Raw genomic sequence first — 18,907 nt, forward strand, 5'->3', positions numbered from 1 at the left:
CCATGTGAATGAAAAAGTTAAATTATTGAATAAGGATATTCCCTGCATAACAAATATTAGGGAATTTTCATGAAAAAATACAACTTTAGCATGACCTAAACCCAAAAGTTTATATTATGCAGGTCTTCTCATGACTGGTTGTACCATATGGCCAAATAAACAACTGTTTAAACTTAATACTATGTTTTTTGGAATGAGAAAAATATTCATTAAAGTGAACCTTGTAAAATCACATTCACCAGAAGATATTTTGGCTAGTAATACGATAGATAAATTCTTGGATGATCCTGATCTATGTGAAGATAAACTCTCGGACGGGCGGGGTCTGAAGGGTTTCTTGAAACCATGAAGAATATAATGTTACCTGGTGCAGGTAGCCTCAAACAGTACAAAACATCATCAGTTGGGAGGTACGTGAGCATATATAATATCTCTTTGCTTATGCCTTTTTGTCTTCCCATACCTGGCGCTTCTCGCCAGGGAAAATCTTTAGTTTTCTCAGTTTTTTCTTGTTTGTCTATTTCTTTGTAAGGCTACGATGGAGTGTAGACTTTGGGTAGAAGCAAAATTGTTTGTTTTTGTTTTTTTTTTTTTTTATAAGTAAGAAAAGATGTTATTAATCCATGTAAATGAGCAAAGCACGAGTACACAAGAAGTATACAAAGAAAGCCTAATTACAAGCTAAGTGCTACAAAAAGCAGCATAAAAGTCGTTAAAAGATGTTCCGTTCAATACAATAGAAGAAGCCCAAAGTAGCAAGGTATGATAAAAAAAAAGTCCCTAAACCCTTCCGGTGTGCGCTCCTTGTCCTCGAAACGACGACTATTCCTCTCATTCCATGTGCACCACATTAGGCAAAGAGGCACCATCCTCCAAATAGCCGCGATCTACCCGTTACCCCAGATTCCTCTCCAGCATGCCAATAACTCTATCCTTCTAGGCATTATCCATGCCATACCAAGCCTTGTGTGAATATCAACTCATAAAGCCTTAACTACTTCACAATGAAGAAGTAGGTGGTCCGCTGATTTGCTGTCATGTTTGCACATGAAGCACCAAACTGTTAAGTAGAGGCCACGCCTTCTCAGCTTGTCGATAGTCAAAATTTTCCCTTGAGATGCTAGCCAACAAAAAAAGACCAATTTAAGGGGAGCATTACTCCTCCATATGCATTTCCAAGGGAATGCATTTTTTTTTTTTTTGTTGGGGGGGGGGGAGGATCAGACTAAGAAGTTTTTGTTCCCTGTAGATGTCCAAAGCAAGTCATCCTCTCCATCTACAAGGAAGTTCAGTGCATATAATGCGCTGTAGAAATCAGCAATATCTCCTAATTCCCAGTCCTGTGCTGCTATAATAAATCTCACTGACCATTGAGTGGAGTCAGAGGAGGAGGCCATATTATTAGGAACTGCAGCATCCTTATCGAACGCAATCCTGAAAAGAGAGGGAAAAGCAATCTTCAAAGCAACATCGTCACACCAAGTGTCGTGCCAAAATCTGACTTGTGTGCCCCTACCCACCGCAAACCTGCAATTAACAAGTAAGTCTTCCCAGCCATTGCGAATAAATTTCCACACACCCACACCGTGGGCCCTTCTTACTTCATTAGAGCACCAACCTCCCCAAATGCTCCCATATTTAACATCGATAATTTTCCTCCAAAGGGCATCTCTTTCCTTATAATACCGCCATAACCATTTTCCTAGGAGAGCCTTGTTGAAAGTTCTCAATTTATGAACCCCCAAACCACCGTTGGACAAAGGTGTGCATACCTTATCCCACTTGATCAAATGAAATTTTTTCACGTCCTCACAACTGCCCCAAAGGAAACGACGAAAAAGCTTCTCCAATCTATGCGCCACACTTCCAGGCAAGGGAAATAGAGATAGGAACTATGTTTTGAGATTGGAGAGTGTGCTCTTAATTAAAGTGATTCTGCCACCTCTGGACAAGTAAAGTCTCTTCCAACCCGCTAGTTTGCACTCGATCTTCTCAACAATCCCATCTCACATTACCTTGGATTTATAAGGGGCGCCCAGCGGGAGCCCAAGGTACTTCATAGGCAAGGATGACACCTTACAACCCAAAAATGGCAGCCAAGTCACTTAAGTTATTAACCAAGACAACTTGAACAATTTTAGATTTTGATAGATTCACCTTTAGACCAGACACAGCTTCAAAGTAGAGCAAGAAGGCTCTCAGGGAGCAAATCTGATTAGGATCTGGCTCACAAAAAATTAGCGTGTCGTCAGCAAAAAGTAGATGGGAGATTGATAGACTACCTTGTGAGGAGCCGCCTACAGAGAACCCCGAGATGAAGCCCCTATCTGCCATCCCTTTCAACATTCTACTCAAAACATCCATTACTAAAATGAATAGGAGAAGGGATAAAGGGCCCCTTGCCTCAAGCCCCAAGAGCTATTGAAGAAGCCTTAAGGAGTGTCATTAACCAAAACAGAGAATCTAACTATTGTGATACAATGCTTCATCCATTGACACCACCATTCCCCAAAGCCATACCTACCAAGTATATACACCTAGAAATCCCAATGTCCATAATCAAAGCTTTCTCCATATCCAATTTGCATAAGATACCTAGAATGCCAGTTGTGACTCTACTCTCCAAGCATTCATTAGCGATGAGGACCGAGTCTAGTATTTGCCTTCGTTTTACAAAGGCGTTTTGGGACGTCGAGATGATCTTCCCTATGACAGTGCTCAACCGCTGGGCTAGCACTTTGGAGATGATTTTGTAAACCCCATGCACCTCCACTGACCTTGCCCTTTTCGGAATAAGGGCGATAAATGAAGCATTGAGGCTTTTCTCAAATTTTCTAAAAGAGTGAAATTCGAGAAAGTCCTTCATGATGTCCTCCTTGACAATGTCCCAACTAGCCTGGAAGAAAGCCATTGTGAAACCATCTGGACCCGGGGCCTTGTCTTTTTCCATCCACTTTAACACTTTAAGCACCTCCTCTTTGAACGGTCTCTCCAACCAAGTTGCACTTGGTGGATCAATAGAATCGAAAATCAACCCATCTACCTTGGGCCTCCAATGATGTTGCTCGTTAAGTAGCTGGTCATAATAGTGGACAATGTTATAGCTACTATGTCTGAAAGAACCCTCCCTTCTGAATGAAGAACCTCGATGGCGTTGGTTCTTCGATGGGAATTAGCTACTCGATGAAAAAACTTTGTGCACTTATCCCCTTTCATCAACCAAAGGGCCCGAGATTCTTGTCTCCAGGATATCTCCTCCATGAGTGTATTTTTTCCAGCTCAGCTACTACAATTATTTTCCTTGCCTTCTAGGGCCCCAGTAACCTCTTTTTCCTCAAAACGCTGCAGTTCCTAAAAAGGTTAATCCTTTGGTCATTTAAGTTCCCAAAAACTTCTGTATTGCATTTTCTCAGATCATTTTTCAAGGCTTTAAATTTCTCGGCTAAAACAAAACTGGGAGTACCCGAGATCTGATACGAGGACCACCACGATCTAATCTTATCCATGAACCCTTCTACCTTCAACCACATATTTTCAAATTTAAAGTATCTCCACCCCTCGTGGAGGCCGCCGCAATCCAACAAGAGTGGAAAGTGGTCTGAGTAGAGCCTGGGGAGCGTTTTTGGCATACGTTGGGAAAGTGTGCCTCCCAAGAAGGAGAGACAATGAATCTGTCCAGCCTTGACCATGCCCTCCCATTAGACCAAGTGTAGTCGCCCCCAGCTAGAGGTAGGTCAATCAAGTCCAGCTCAAAAATTAAAGCTGAAAAGTTGGCCATAGCTGACACCGAGCTAGAAGCCCCTAACCTTTCGCTCGAAAACCGAGTGATGTTGAAATCACCTCTGATGCACCAAGAGCCATCCCACCAGTTGCACAAACCAGCGATCTCATCCCAAACAAGCTTTCTATTGTTGTCGTCGTTAGGCCCGTAAACTCCTACAAATCTCCACCCAAAACCATCATTCAAACTTGTGAAAGAACATGCTACCACAAACTCTCCAATAAACTCCTCCACCAAATCAACTACTTTCATGTCCCACATCAATATGATGCCCCCTGAAGAACCCTTTGAAGCAAGGCTAGTCCATCCTACACAAGGACAGTTCCATAAACTACTAATAATCTTCCTGTCGTCATACTTCAATTTAGTCTCCTACAAAAAAATAATGTCTGCTTTCCAGTCCCGTATTAAGTTCTTCATTCTAAGGCGTTTGTTCGAGTTATTCAAACCTCGAATATTCCATGAAACGATCTTGGGCTTCATGGGTCGCCTAAGTTCGCGATGTCATTATTCCTCCCCTTGCTAGCGCTTCCTTCCCTTGTTTCATAATTAATGGAACAAGATAGCCTCTTAAGCTCCCTTTCTTTTTTAGAGGCAGATCTAGCTATAAGGGGTTGTCCTGCTTCAATGGTCGTAAGTAGCGCTTTAAATTGATCCTGGAATCCTTCACAGGAGATCCCTATGCAGTGTCGAACTTCATCGACCTTCTTTAGTACCCAATTTGACTGTGGATCAGTCAACAGAAGCACTAGAGGCAAAGACCAAATAGGATCGAGGTTGTCCCCGGGGTCCCCAATTTAGAAAAGGGAACCATATCTCAAGAAGCCTTGCAAGCCAAGTGTAGATTTGACCCAATTGATGCCTCATCGTCCAAGAGTGCCTCATCTTCAGAAACAGTATCCTCTTCTTCTTCCACCGTACATAGAACCCTGGAAGGGATCTTAGTAGCTATCATCGTGAGAGGTCTTGGGCCCTCGATTGAGTGGGTCCTAGAGGGAGCCTCCAAAGGTTGTGGGAGTTGGAGTCTAGCAGGGGCTTCAACCAGCCCACGCGAGGCCTCCACCTCATCTCGGCTGTTTACTCCCTCCAAGGCCGAGAGGTGGTCCAAGTTACAAATCGTTGGGGGGCCTGAGGAGGACGACCCACTCTATGTCGACGGCGAGCTTCTAATGGCCTAAGAACAAGAGGCAACTTCATTTTGGGCCAACCCTAAAAGCGTCATCGCCACCGTGTTTTTTAGGAGCGCTTTGTTTGGGCTAGTAGGGTCGTCGGGGGTTGTCGACGTTTTTTGTGATGCCAACAAGGTAGTCGGCGTGGAGGCCGAAGGGTTTGGGGCTCTCGAGCCCAAGGTGGATGAGACTCGAGTCTGAGATGAGTCCTTTGCCCGCCGAACAGAGTTGGTGGGCCTAAGCAATTCTCTAATTGCAGGCCCAACCCATGTTGGTGGATGAGAGTTAGGCCCCTTTCTGCTCAGGCCAATCCAACAGGCGCTCCACAGCCCCTGCTTAAATTCTCCACAACCCTTACCAAATTCACCTTGGGCTCTCCCTTCCTCGCAGGTACCTCCTTCTGCACAAACCCACTGCCCTAGCCCGTAACCTCTCGTAAGCCCAAGTCCACTTTCCTCATCAGTGCAAAGATCTCCTCAGATATGCCTGAAAAATGGCTTCTAACAACCCACAGCGCCACTTCTATATCTCCCATTGTTGCACCAGCGATAAAGGTTCCCCCACCATCCATGTCAGACATGGGCCTGTTGTCGTGATTTCCTACACTGCCAAAGCGTGTATCCTTCACCTGAGCCCTATCGGCCACCGCCGCATAGTCAAACCTTGCTGACAACCTTAGAACCTAGGCATAGGTGGCACTTTTGAAGGGTAGAAAACTCTCTGCTTCCACATCCCTACCTGTCTCCCTTCCCTTTCAGAGGCCAGCAATTTTTTCGAGGTGGTAAGCAAAATCCTCCCAGCCACTGCCCTTCGAACCTTCAGAGACAATCATCGAGCCTCTCCTTCTGATATTCCTGAGCTCTACCAAGTGTAAGAAACAGCCCCTGGAGTTAACATGTCGTTGAATGGTGAGGACTCCATTCCCCATCCTCATTTGCCTGAAGAAATTTTTCACATCGACGAGAGGCTAACCCTTCCTCCACCAGCTGGACCACCCATGTAGCCAACGCCCTACTTAAGACGATAAACGTAACCATTCTTCTACTTCTTTCAGTGATGGGAACACTACTACCCTCCAACAAGAAAGCGAAGGATTTTGCTTCCACCGTAAAATGCCTTTCATCCTCCATGTGGTGAAAACAAAGATGACTAAAAAAGGAAAATGGAGAAAAAAGAAGAAAACAAACATCGTGAATCAAGAGGATCAACTCCGGCGAGGAGCGCCGGAGGTGAGATTACGAGTATGCACGAAAAAGATGTACGGAGAGAAACCTTTTACATCAAGATGAGCTTAGAATGCTTTTTCTTAATGATGGCTTTTTTTCACAGTAGAACATGAGAAAAGAAAATGCTATTTTCTCTGGAAACACAGAGGCCAGTTGAATAGCTAACACAAAAGCATATGGAGGTGGCAATCTTTTCTGCATTTCGGAGAAGAGTAGGAAGATGTTGAAATCCCTTTATCTGAGTAGAGGGATGGCTATGGAGGTGGAGGAGTGTTTGAGGTCTTCTGGAAAAATGGATTCATACCAAGCCAGTTGAATAGACTCGGATGGAAGGTTTGTGAAGGTGGTTGAGTATGGCACTGGAACGGGGAAAGGTATTATTGTGATTCCTGAAGGTTGGAAGGGGAGTGGTTGGGTTGGTTTTGTGAGGAAAATGAGAGAATTGGTTGGTCTTAAACACGAGTATAGAGGTGAGACTAACAATCATGGTGCTTCACAGGAAGCATCGTACTTGTCAGCGTTGATGAATTCGGCGACTGGGTCCACTGGTTTACGTTAGAAAGGTGGCCATGGAGTTCATAGGAAGGTAGTGCCTCAGCAGAAGGAAATACTAGGGAAGAATGTTTGAATCAAGTGTCCCGGCGGGATCGTAATGATGGAGGAGCCAATGGTTGGTCTTCCAAGGTGATGCGGAGATATGAAGAAGTCGAGGGGTCTCTGTGGCAAATCAAGGCAAAGCTCATTGGCTGGAAGGAGAGGCTTGATGATTTGGGGAAGAAAGTAGATGGGGGCATGGGCTTGCTTGTGGGCTTGGGTCAGGAATTTGTGGGTAATAAGGTGTCTAATGGGATGAAGGGGTGGTTGTCTGGGTTGAGTGGATCTAAGGCCAATAACGTGAATAACGGAAATGGGCTGGTTAAAGGCCCAGTTATTAAGCCATTGAAATGGCGGGCTAAGACCAACCTAGAGCTTTTGAGATCTAAGAGCCCAACAAGAGTGGTGGCTCTGATAGAGGTTCCATCTCCACATAAGAGGTCGGCGGCGGCAGGCGATTCTTCTGGGGGTTCTCCAACGTCAAGTTTTCCTCAAGCGGCCCTTCACCAAGGATTCATAGTTCCAAAAGCCCGCTTTGTGAGGCATAGGGCTGTAAATGAATCAGTCTGTTCGATAGACCGCTCGTTTTTAGCTGCTCGGTTAAACTCGAATCAAACTCGACTCATGGAAAAAAAAAAACTTGTAAATGAAAGCATATATCCGCTCGATTTATAAATGGCACATACTCGACAAAACTCAACTCGACTCGGCTAAGGCTCATTAAGGCCCGCTCGTTTATGTTTGAGTCGACTCGTTAGCTCGACTCGATTAAAACTCATTCATATATTGATAAATATATATATACACTTATGTATATATACATATACATATATATATGTATTAGCTAATAATATAAACACACCACTTTTATAATTACATGTATAATATGTAATCTAATTACTTATGTTTATATAGTGAATATACTTTATAGGTATATTTTATAATTTGCATAATAATTAGTCGATAAAATTTAATAATTTCATATACTAGTATGTGGGAACCATATATGAAATAGAAATATGTTATCATATTAAGTGTATGTATTAATGATATATGTAGGCATATAATATATTATTATTTTGGATAAATATCAACTAGTTAGATATTAATTTATTTTGAAAATTTTATAATTCAATAGAGGTTCTAATTGTTAATTGTATAAATTCAATATTAGATCCTTTATTTTTTTAATTTTTTAATTTATTAATTATTAAATCTTATTCAAAAAATAAAAAAAAATAAACAATTCAAGTTCGAGCTCAAGCTCGACTCGACTCGAACTCGTTTGTGGAACGAGCTCAAGCTCGAGTTGAGAGTTTAGCTTATCGAATCGAGCTCGAACAAAGAATAAAAAAAATTTCGAGCTCGAGCTCGAGTATTTTGAGTCGAGCCGAGCTCGGCAAGCCAAAGATCGGCTCGACTCAATTATAGCCCTAGCGAGGAAGCTCAGCCCAAGCTTATGACGGCTCCATTGGAAGAATCTTCAACACAGACCGAGTCAACGGAGGTAGGAGACTTCTAGGGGTACTATGGTGTCGAGTTTCACTCTGGCGATAGGGATGTCGTTGTCTTCTCTAGATCCTGTGGCTCTAATGGAAGTGTTTCATAGCAGGAAGAATGTAGGGGAATCGATGCTCTGTAATGGTGGTATTGAGTTAGTGGCAAGGGGAGTCAAAGTGGAGGAGGATGTCTATAGTGAGGGGATGAGGGTGTCTGTCTCTGGGTATGCCAAGAAGTCTATTTTGGGGTTCCATGTACCCAAATTAATCCTCTGATTTGCATATGGTTCTTGGTGGAGGGGAAAGGTTCTAAGTTTTGTGAATATGGTGAGTTGTTTGAATCAAATGAGGATCTTGATCCTGATCCATTATGCTCCATTCCTCCAAGCATTGAATGGAAAAATAAATTATCTGATTGTGTGATGAGGAAGGTGGAAGAAATCAGGTATTGTGTGGGGACCTCTTGTGATGGTTTTGACGAACAATTTAGAGCTCTCCTTATAGCTATTGAGGCTAGTCAACCTTCCTTGACCAGATCGACTTCAAAAAAGGAGCGGGAGTTGAAGAGATTGGAGTGTTCAATCAACTATAATGCTAGGGGAGGGAGTGACTTTGTAGATAAAGGAAAGGAGAGGGCTGCCAACAGTTATCCATAAAACCTAAGATCATATCTTGGAATGTTCAAGGGCTTGATGATTTCAGAAAACGTCTCCGGGTGAAGAATTTGATTCGGAAATGGAAGGCTGATGTTATTTGCTTTCAAGAAACTAAACTGAAGTTTGTTAATCAATCTATTGTTAATAGTTTGTGGAGCTGTCATTGTGTGGGGTGGGTTGAGTTAGTTTTGAATGGGGCTTCAGAAGGCATCATAGTTATGTGGGATAGGAGGGCTATGGAATTAGTAGAACATTACATTGGAGAATTCTTGGTGGCGTGTCATTTTAAGAGTGGATGATGGAGTCGAATGGGCTTTTGTGGGGGTTTATGGCCCAAGGTCGGATACTAGTAGGAGAATTTTGTGGGATGAAATGGTAGGTCATTGCTGTTGGTGGGATCTCCGTCGGTGTTTCGGAGGGGATTTTAATATTACTCGGTTTCCTTGTGATCGAGTAGGGGATTCTCATATCTCTCATGCTATGACTGTATTTTCAGATCTCATTTTTGAGTTAGATTTTATTGATTTACCCATGGCGGGAGGGGATTTTATGTGGTCAAATGGGAGAGCATAATCTAGGTTGAACAGACTTTTGGTGTCGGCTTCTTGGGAAGCTTCTTTTCCGGATTTGTGTCAGAAAAGGCGTCCGAGAATTGTTTCTAATCATTATCCTATTATGTTGGATTGTGGGGGGCATTGTTAGGGGGCATAGATACTTTAAATTTGAAAACATGTGGTTGGAGGATGAGGGTTTTGTTGATAGGGTGAGGATGTGGTGGTCTTCATATCATTTTTCAGGTACTCCTAGCTTTGTATTGGCAGGAAAACTTAAAGCTCTAAAACAATACTTGAAGAAATTGAATGCGGAGGTGTTTGGGAATGAGGAAAATAAAAGGAAGCAACTTATGGAACAGCTGCAGATTTTGGAGGATAGGGAGCTGTTGGGGAATATCTCTGGTGAGGAAAACAGGGGTGATTGCTGATTTAGAGAAGATCACTCTCATGAAGGAAATTTCTTAGAGGCAAAAATCTCGGGTTCCTTGGTTGAAGGAAGGCGACAAGTGTACAAAATTTTGTCACCAAATGGCGAATTCTTATCGTAGAAATAATGCTAGTAAGATTCTTCATGTAGGCGATAACATTCTTTCGGATCATGGGGCCATTAAGGATCATATTATGAATTATTATGATAAGCTTTTTTGGGAAGAATACATGTAAAGACCAAAGTTCGATGGGCTGGTTTTTTAGTCCATTGATCAATTGAGTGCGGAGTGGTTGGAGAGAACCTTTGAAGAAGAGGAAGTACATGATGTGGTTACAGGCATGGCAAGGGATAAGGGCTTCGGGCCCAGACGATTTTTTTATGGCTTTTCTTACAAACTTGTTGGGAAATTGTGCGAGAAGATATTACGAAAGTTATTCTTAAATTTCATTCGTTTATGAAATTTGAGAAAAGTATTAATGCTACATCTATTGCACTCATTCCTAAAAAGGCGGGAGTTGTGGAAATGAAGGATTTTCGGCCTATTAGCTTGGTAAATGGGGTGTACAAAATCATTTCCAAGGTACTAGCTAATCGCATGAGTGCGGTGATGGATAAGATTATTATGAAGTCTCATAATGCATTTGTGAGGGGAAGACAAATCCTTGATTCGGTTTTAATAGCCAATGAATGTTTGGAAAGTAGAATAAGAATGGGCAAATCTGAAATTTTAGTTAAATTAGACATCAAAAAGGCATATGATCATGTTAATTGGGAGTTCCTCTTCTACTTACTTGGGAGATACGATTTTGGTGAGAAGTGGTGTTCATGGATAAAGCATTGTATTTCGACAGCTAGATTCTCTATTTTGGTGAATAGCACTCCAGTCGGCTTTTGCAATAGTTCCCGTGGATTGAGACGAGGAGATCCTTTGTTTCCTTTTCTTTTTGTATTAGTTATGGATGCTTTGAGTCGAATGATAAAAGCGGTGGTGGAAGGGAGTTTTTTGTCGGGTTTCTTGGTGGGAGATGAGTCTCGAAGCAGCATTATAGTCTCACATCTTTTACAATTTGGGCACTCCTCACAAATCTATTACAAATTGGGATGGGATTCTAGAGAAGATTTAGAGAATGTTAGCTGGTTGGAAGAAGTTATACTTGTCAAAAGGAGGAAGTTACCTTGATAAAGAGCACATTGTCTAATCTTCCTACATATTTCCTCTCTCTTATGATGGGCATTCTTTGATTGTTCATACTTTAGCAGTTTTAATTAAACAATGTTCATCTCTCGTTGATCGTGTTTTTTTATGGCATAAAGACTTTTTGCGGTGATTAGCGTTCATTCTCTTGTCTGTCGTTTGGATGGTTGCGATAGGGTCATGCATAGATGTTATTATTGATCACAAGACTTTTGCGTTTAAAAGGGAAAACGAGATGTGGTGGAGAATCACGGAGGGTAGTTGTCGAGTGGTGAAATATATCTCTAACGATCATGAAGCTCTGGTGTGGTTGGCTTCTATGGTGAGGGAATGTGTGGCTTCAGTGGGATCCTCTGAGTTCATTAGAACTTGTAGAAAAGGGAACTAGGTGCTCGTGGTGCAGAGATGTCACAACTATCATGGCAGGTTCTTCTCTCTATCGGAGTTCAATCACGAGAAGAAGCAAGGTCTGATCGTGGTGCCGGAAGGGTGGAAGGGTGAGGGTTGGAGGAATTTCGGCGACACCTTGAATGAGCTTTTATCTTCATCCTGTGGTGCGCGCGAGGAAAACAAAGTCAGAGGGGGCATGGGAAGGTTGAAATAGGCAGGGGTGTCGAAGGAGGTTGGAAGAGGAGGTGGTCCTCCACGAGTGCCTTCACCATCGTCGACAGTGCATTAGTCGACTCCTATGTCTTATAGAGAGGTACTCCAAGGGCAAAAGACGATACCACGAGCCACGAAGCTTGCAGAGAAGGCAGGCCTGCAAGGTACAGGCAGCTCTTCCATTTTGTCTAAGGCGCAAAGTTGCTAGGGGGGTGGCAAGGACGTGGTGGGTCGGAATGAGGTAAGGGTGTTGCAGGCGTTGGCTGAAATGGAACAACAAGTGGGATATCTGATGGATAACATATTTTTGCTAAAACGATGTGTTAAGGGGAAGGGGGCTTTGCAGATGGGCCTGGGCCTGGGCCTGGGCGTAGGCTTAGGCTTAGGGACGGGGGGTATCAGGTTTATTGATCACGCTGGGTCGTCAAAGGGAAATGGGTCGGGCCTGGGATTAGGCCCAAAATGGGTCTAGATGGAGAAGAATCGGGTCTCGGTCGATATATCGGCCTAGGGTCTTCGCAGCTCCCCCACGGCACAGATATGTGTCCTGTCGAACCCAACTCCGACATAGAAACTTCCACCAGTCATTGACGAGCATCTTGGTGGGTCGGCACAATCACATCGGTAGGAGGAAATAGAGGATGGGGAGATGTTAGAAGCAATGTTTTAATTTCGTACGTAGGCCGGACGGCCAATTTTTCGTCGGCCGTCCGGGCAGTACTATATATATTAACCCTTAGATAATCGCGGACATAATTAGTTTTTCTAAATTTCGACCTGCCGATATAATTTGGCTTTTTTTTTTTTTTTCAAATTACAAGTTTATTTTTTGACCTCCAATTTAGACTAGACTATTTATAATTTATATGTATGTATGTATTTATATATAATTTATTCATATATAAACTATTATTTTAGAATATAATTGTTATATATATTTATATATATAATTTATTCATATATCGACTATCCCGAAGCGGTACACGAAACGGTACCGGTACCGAAATATTTCGTTCCAGTGTCTTGACCGGTACGCCATCCGGTACGGTATTCAAAACATTGGTTAGAAGACCTCGAAGGTGGGGTTGCTTTTGACAGGGAGATCAAGGAACTCTCAACGCAACCCAGCCTCCCAACGGTGGAGGTACCTACGACGGAGCTGTCCCATGGGTGGGTGACCAGTTCCTTTGGCTTGGGGAGTTGCAATCGGCTTGCTCTTCAGGGGAAGTGATGTCAGTTGGCTTACAAAAGTGTGCTACTAAAGGTGGTGAAGATACAAGGGATGCGGGGCCAGATGACTTTTCAGATGGCTTTCAAATGGTGTTTTGTGAGAAAGGGGGCGATAAAAATGAGTGGGTAGTCCTACCCCACTGTGTTATTCCACCAATTCCTAAATATTCGGATTGGGAGCTAAAAAAGGTGGCGGAGTTACATGGGTATGTGGGGATTTCCTGTGAAGGCTTCAAAGAGCAATTTAAGGCCCTTTTAGTTGCTATAGAAGCAGGTAGACCAACGACGTTGAAGTCAGCAGCCAAAAAAGATATAGTCGAAAAGATTGATTTGTTCTATTAATTATGATAACAAAGAGAGTAGTGTTGGAAGGGAAAGGTTGAAGGGCCAGGGGAGTTATTTATCTTATGAAGCCTAGAATCTTATCGTGGAATGTTAGGGAGATCAATGATGTTAACAAGCGACTTTGCATTTGCTCCTTTTTCCGTAGTTGGAAAGTCGATATTGTTTGTCTTCAAGAGACTGCTACATTCGGATAGTAAAAGTGTTGTTGATGTGAGATATGAGAGTGGTGGAGTTAGTAGAGGATTGTATTGGGAATTATTAAGTAGCTAGGTCTTTCAAGGATATTGAGGATGGGTGGAGGTGGGCTCTTGCGGGTGTGTATTGTAATGCAGATCGAGAAAGGAGCTATTTGTGGGAGGAACTGGCGACTTTGTATTATTTATGGGAACTACCTTGGGTCGTGTGCGGGGACTTTAATGTTGTATGTTTCCCATGTGAGAGGGAGGGGGTTACTTATTTGACAAGGTCGATGGAGGACTTCTCGAAGCTGATTTTTTATCTTAACTTGATTGATCTTCCTTTGATTGGGGGATTTTTCACGTGGTCAAATAGTAGAAGGAGGTCAAGGTTGGACAGATTTCTAGTTTCTACTTCTTGGGAGACACATTATCTGGACCTAAGCCAGAAGAGATTGTCACGGGTATGCTCTGATCATTTTCCCATCTTGTTAGATTGTGGGGGAATTCATAGAGGTAGGCGTTACTTCAAATTTCAGAATATGTGGCTACAAACGGTTGGTTTTGTGGAGAGGATGAGGGATTGGTGGGATTCCTATTCCTTTCACATTACCCCCAGTTTTATTGTGGCTGGTAAACTCAAAGCCCTTAAGCTGGATTTAAAGAAGTGGGACATTGAGATTTTCAGCACATGGATGAGCAAAAAAGTATTCTTTGGAATGAGCTGCATTCTCTAGAAGTAAGGGAGATCACTGAGGAGTCCTCATTGAGAAAGATTGAGGTGGTGTCTGAGTTAGAAAATGTTTTGTTGATGGAAGAAATTTCTTGGAGACAAAAATCAAGGATGACATGGTTGAAGGAGGGCGACAAATGTACTAAGTTCTTTCACAAAATAGCAAATTCCCACAGGCGTGATAATGTGATTGAGGTGATCCAATCAGGTAATACAGTGCACAAAACCCCGGAGGTTATTCAAGACCATATCGTGAACTATTATGAAGACCTTCTCAAAGAGACTGGGGTGTGGCATCCTAACAAAGCTCTTTAACTTGGGATGGTAATGGGAAGGAAAGAGAGTTTCACTTGGTTAGTTGGAATAAGGTTTGTTCCCCGGTCTCTTGTGGTGGTTTGGGGGTGCGAAATTTGAGGCTCTTTAACAAAGCTCTTTTTGGGAAATGGCTTTGGAGGTATCATATTGAGAGGGATGCATTATGGAGAAATATTGCGGATGTTAAATATGGGATGAAAAAAAAAATTCAAATTTTTCAAATCTCAAAACAAATATAATATTAAAAAATTATATTCCAACAATATTTTAACTTTATAATATTTTTATACAACTCTTTCTCTCTCATTTCCCAAAACCCAATAAAACATAAGAACTCAAACTATTTCACTACTATTTACAAATTTCTCATATCATCTCATTCCCCAAGCAATCCCTAAGACTTTGTGGAATGAGATCTTCGGTAGGACGGGTATTGCTTGGGTGATGCCTAAGCATGTGGTCATGTAGGCAAGGTTTCGTGGGGAGACAACTTAGTGTAGCCGTGTGGAACATGATCCTTTTGTGCTTGATGTGGTGCTTATGGTTGGAGAGGAATGGGAGGTCCTTTGAAGATAGAGAACGCTCGATAAGAAAACTTGCTTGTGTTTTTGGGCTAAGGCTCTTGTATTGAATGGAGATAATTTTCATGATTTGCTTTAGTCGTTTCTTGTTCTAGGTTGTATTTAGGTGTATTCTCTTGTATACTTCATGTATACTTGAGCTATGCATATTTACTTGGAATAAAATTCTCATATTAATTATAAAAAAAAAAAAATCGCATTCATTATAGAATCCGTTTTCTCTCTAACAACAAAATCAAGTTTCAAGTAAAAGATGAGAAATGTATTACCATTCAAGAACATACATGGTGCCAAGGATTAGAATTGTATTACCATATGTTCTTTATATATATATATATATATATATATTTTTAAAAGATATACCCATATGTGTGTTTGTGTGTGCACGCACGCTAGAGTGTGTGTAAAGATTTGGACCATGACAATAGGAATTCAAAATACCATCTCTAAGTTCAATAACATTTTCAAAACAAATCCACACTTTATACCGCTATAACAAATCTACCAATTATAAAAAATATTTAACAAAAGTCGATTACGTCCAACCTTCCTTGCACCGTGATTGCCATTTATACATAGTTCTAAAAATAATGAATTGAAACCTACCTTCTAGTTTCTGGTGAGACAAGGTTCTTAGCAAAGGCTTCAGGGAAGCTCTCGAAACGTTTATGTACCATTTCAATTGAACGTATCTGAAATAAATCAGCAATAAGCAATTGACAATGTAAGAGTTCTGAAGAAAGGGGAATTAAAAACTACCACGTTATAAATCAATATTTCGAGTGCGGCCATTAAAAAAAGCACTCCCCGTTGCTGAAGAAATAAACCATAAAAATATAGATACCTCGCCTAAGCGAGCTTGTGCACCCTTTACACCACCAACAATTGCAGACAAAACAGTGTACCAGATGTGAATGTCCATGAGATAGATCTGTAAAAGAGAATATTTAGAAATTGAGATATGGCCGAGTAGATATACTATGTGCATACTGATGAAACAAGAATAACCTAGGCATAAAGGTTTCCAATTTGATCATAATGGTAACTAAGAAAAGCCCTATGGCTGAGCCAAACCAGGGTGAGGGTGTCTCAGTCTCAATACTAATGATATATACCTTGACAGGTCAAATCACTATGCACTTGTGTTTGTGGATGAAGAGAAATAATAGGTGTTTTGATTCTTTTGAAGACCAAGAGCGTTCCTTGGATGACCTGAAGAGATTCTTTTTTAACACACTATTTCTTGGGCTTCTGTCAAAATTTGTAATGAGGACAGTTTTCATAATTTGCTTGTATCCATCACTAGTGCTTAGTGGTAATTAGGCATATTCTGTGTATACTTCCTGTGTTGGGCTGTGCCTTTTTCTATTAATAAAGTTTTACTTTTACATATAAAACACTATGCACTTGTTTTGACCAACATCTAAAGCCAGCTACCATAACCCCAAGGAATAGCCTTTGTTAATACAACATTCAGCTAGCAACCAGACATTGAATTCCTATCTGATATTGAAACAATGGAGCCAAAGATAAAGAATACTCACAGCCACAACAGGAGCCCATAGACAAGCTACAGTCAAGGCATTATTATTTTCTGCCAAAATAACAAACATAAGTAAGGAGCAAATAGCAGCTGCTTCAATTACAGCATCAACCAGAAATTTTCTATATCAACATAAAAGAATGAGTTCAGATTTACCCATTTTTTTCAAATTTACATAAGCTCACCACTCAAGAGAATAATATTGGTATGGAATGCCCACATCTCAATTACTTATCATAAAAATAATTGGCTTCGTACAGAAATTCACTTCTATGTGCATGACTAATCCTTTAACACATTCCTGAATTTAAATTTAACACTACACAGACTAAATACTACCAGATAATGTAACATGGACCCAAATTTGAGAAACTTTGTTTTCAGAGATGAGATGAGATGAGATGAGTTGAGATTAAAGTTAAGAAGTTGAATAAAATATTGTTAGAATATATTTTTTAATATTATTTTTGTTTTGGGATTTGAAAAAGTTGAATTGTTTATTTTATTTTGTGTGGAAATTTGGGAAAGTTGTAATGATGAGATGAGAGGTTTTCAAAGTTTTGGGTTTTAGTTTTGAAAGCAAACCAGGCCACAGCAAACAAAAACAAAGTGACTAAAAAAAGAAGAGGTCAGAAAAAGTAAATGAGCAATGAACTTACTCTTTGAGATCAAATCATGCCATGAGTACTCCAAAGACTGAAGCTCCACAATAATATTGGTGGGTTTCACAAGAGGTTTTATCTGTCATAGGAGTACAGATTAACTAAGGATATGTGTGTAATGAAAATCTATTCCTACATATCATAATACAGTCAGATATGAATTATATATGAAAGGAAATATTAGAAAAAGATGATTGCCTGGAGAAAGTAAGCAAATATGAATTTGCATGTCAAGATCACCAGCCAATAGAGCACATACCTGCAATTCCAGGGTGATTAGAAATCTTACAAGCAAGACACATCTACCACTCACTATGGTAAGATCATAATGAAAACGTGTGTCCTTTAATAATCTGAATAACATTCCCCAACAATGTAAAATAGGTTAATATCAAATGTTTGATTTAGGAGAGAACCCTTGGAGGAAAACAGTTTATCATATACTTACTAAAAGCAGTTTAGTATTATCTAAAACCAAAACGTAAAACAGGTTTTAAGAAACCAATTCTGAAATTTCTTTAGTACAAAGCAAACCTGCAATAATCACCCATCCTCTCAAAAAGACCACGTCCAACATAGTATCTCTCCTGAAATATGCAGATTAAGAAGCAGATCATTCCATCAGTCATATCCTCTACATACTAATTGGACATTATTTCTATACAATACATATTGAACAAAACTTACCTGATAAATCCACTTAAAAAATTGAAAGAACGACTGATCAGACATTTCGGACAGAGTGTGACATGCTGGAACTTTCAGTAAAAAGGCAAAGACCAGACGTAATGCCGCATAAATGCCCACGCCAAGAATGTATATCCGGAAATAGAAAGAATTATTTGAATTATGGTCATTTCTTTCCTGCAGAACCTTCCTGAGAGTTTGCAACCATTTATAAACACAATTATCAACATATAGTCACAAGTAAAGTAAAGACAGTTTGGTAGCTGACAACATAAAAGCATATTGCAAACTCACAGGTAAATATATGTTACAACAACAGAGCTCAAGCCACACCAGAAAAACCTAATAACCAGCCTTGAGATAGCCATGCCTCTTGCTGTGTTGTACGCCCCAAACATAAGCAAGACATCTAAACAACCTATGCAAGCAGCACACGATCCAATGAACAGAAGGCAAACAAGTGTAAAGATGGTGAGATTTGGCATTTATTTATGAGAAATGATCACAAAATTCTGCAAAGACCCAAACAACATACTTTCTATAAAGTTCATGATTGCAAATGAGGGCCCAATGCTGAGTACTGTCTTGAAAGTATCCAAATCAATGTGTCCATTGTTGAAGGCTAAAATTGTCAAAACCTGTAATTAATGAGAAAATAAGCATCTGTTACCTTAACAATGAACAAGTTTCACTCAAAATAAACATAGACTGCTTGGAAGCACAACAGTAACCTGGAACATTAAAGCCAAAAAAATCCAGAGACGATGAAAACTTCGGTACAAGTGAAGAAACGTCCGATGCTCAACAAAGGTGCTTTTACCAGTCTGCCAGTTTGAGGTAAAAAATGAAAAAATGAACAGATGTTAAGCAAAAGGAAGTAAATATTTTTTTTTTGTAAGTTAGAGGATTATGTTAATGAAAATAGGCA

The 18,907-nt window shown here is 40.8% G+C and overlaps 1 protein-coding gene across 1 annotated transcript in view; it reads right to left on the reverse strand.

Moving 5' to 3' along the window:
- The window catches only part of LOC108986572 (callose synthase 10), a 73,172-nt gene that overhangs the window by 32,655 nt on the left and 21,610 nt on the right, over nt 1-18,907 (reverse strand). Inside the window, exons 13-22 of the mRNA XM_018959222.2 lie at nt 18,711-18,803; nt 18,515-18,617; nt 18,274-18,397; nt 17,980-18,169; nt 17,827-17,879; nt 17,491-17,551; nt 17,290-17,371; nt 16,632-16,681; nt 15,932-16,018; nt 15,694-15,779 (exon numbers count right to left, since the gene is read on the reverse strand). Of these exons, the coding sequence (XP_018814767.1) occupies nt 15,694-15,779; nt 15,932-16,018; nt 16,632-16,681; nt 17,290-17,371; nt 17,491-17,551; nt 17,827-17,879; nt 17,980-18,169; nt 18,274-18,397; nt 18,515-18,617; nt 18,711-18,803 (929 nt within the window). The remainder of the gene's footprint in view (nt 1-15,693; nt 15,780-15,931; nt 16,019-16,631; nt 16,682-17,289; nt 17,372-17,490; nt 17,552-17,826; nt 17,880-17,979; nt 18,170-18,273; nt 18,398-18,514; nt 18,618-18,710; nt 18,804-18,907) is intronic.

This window comes from Juglans regia, chromosome 9, assembly GCF_001411555.2.
Source record: "Juglans regia cultivar Chandler chromosome 9, Walnut 2.0, whole genome shotgun sequence".
Lineage (NCBI taxonomy): Eukaryota > Viridiplantae > Streptophyta > Magnoliopsida > Fagales > Juglandaceae > Juglans > Juglans regia.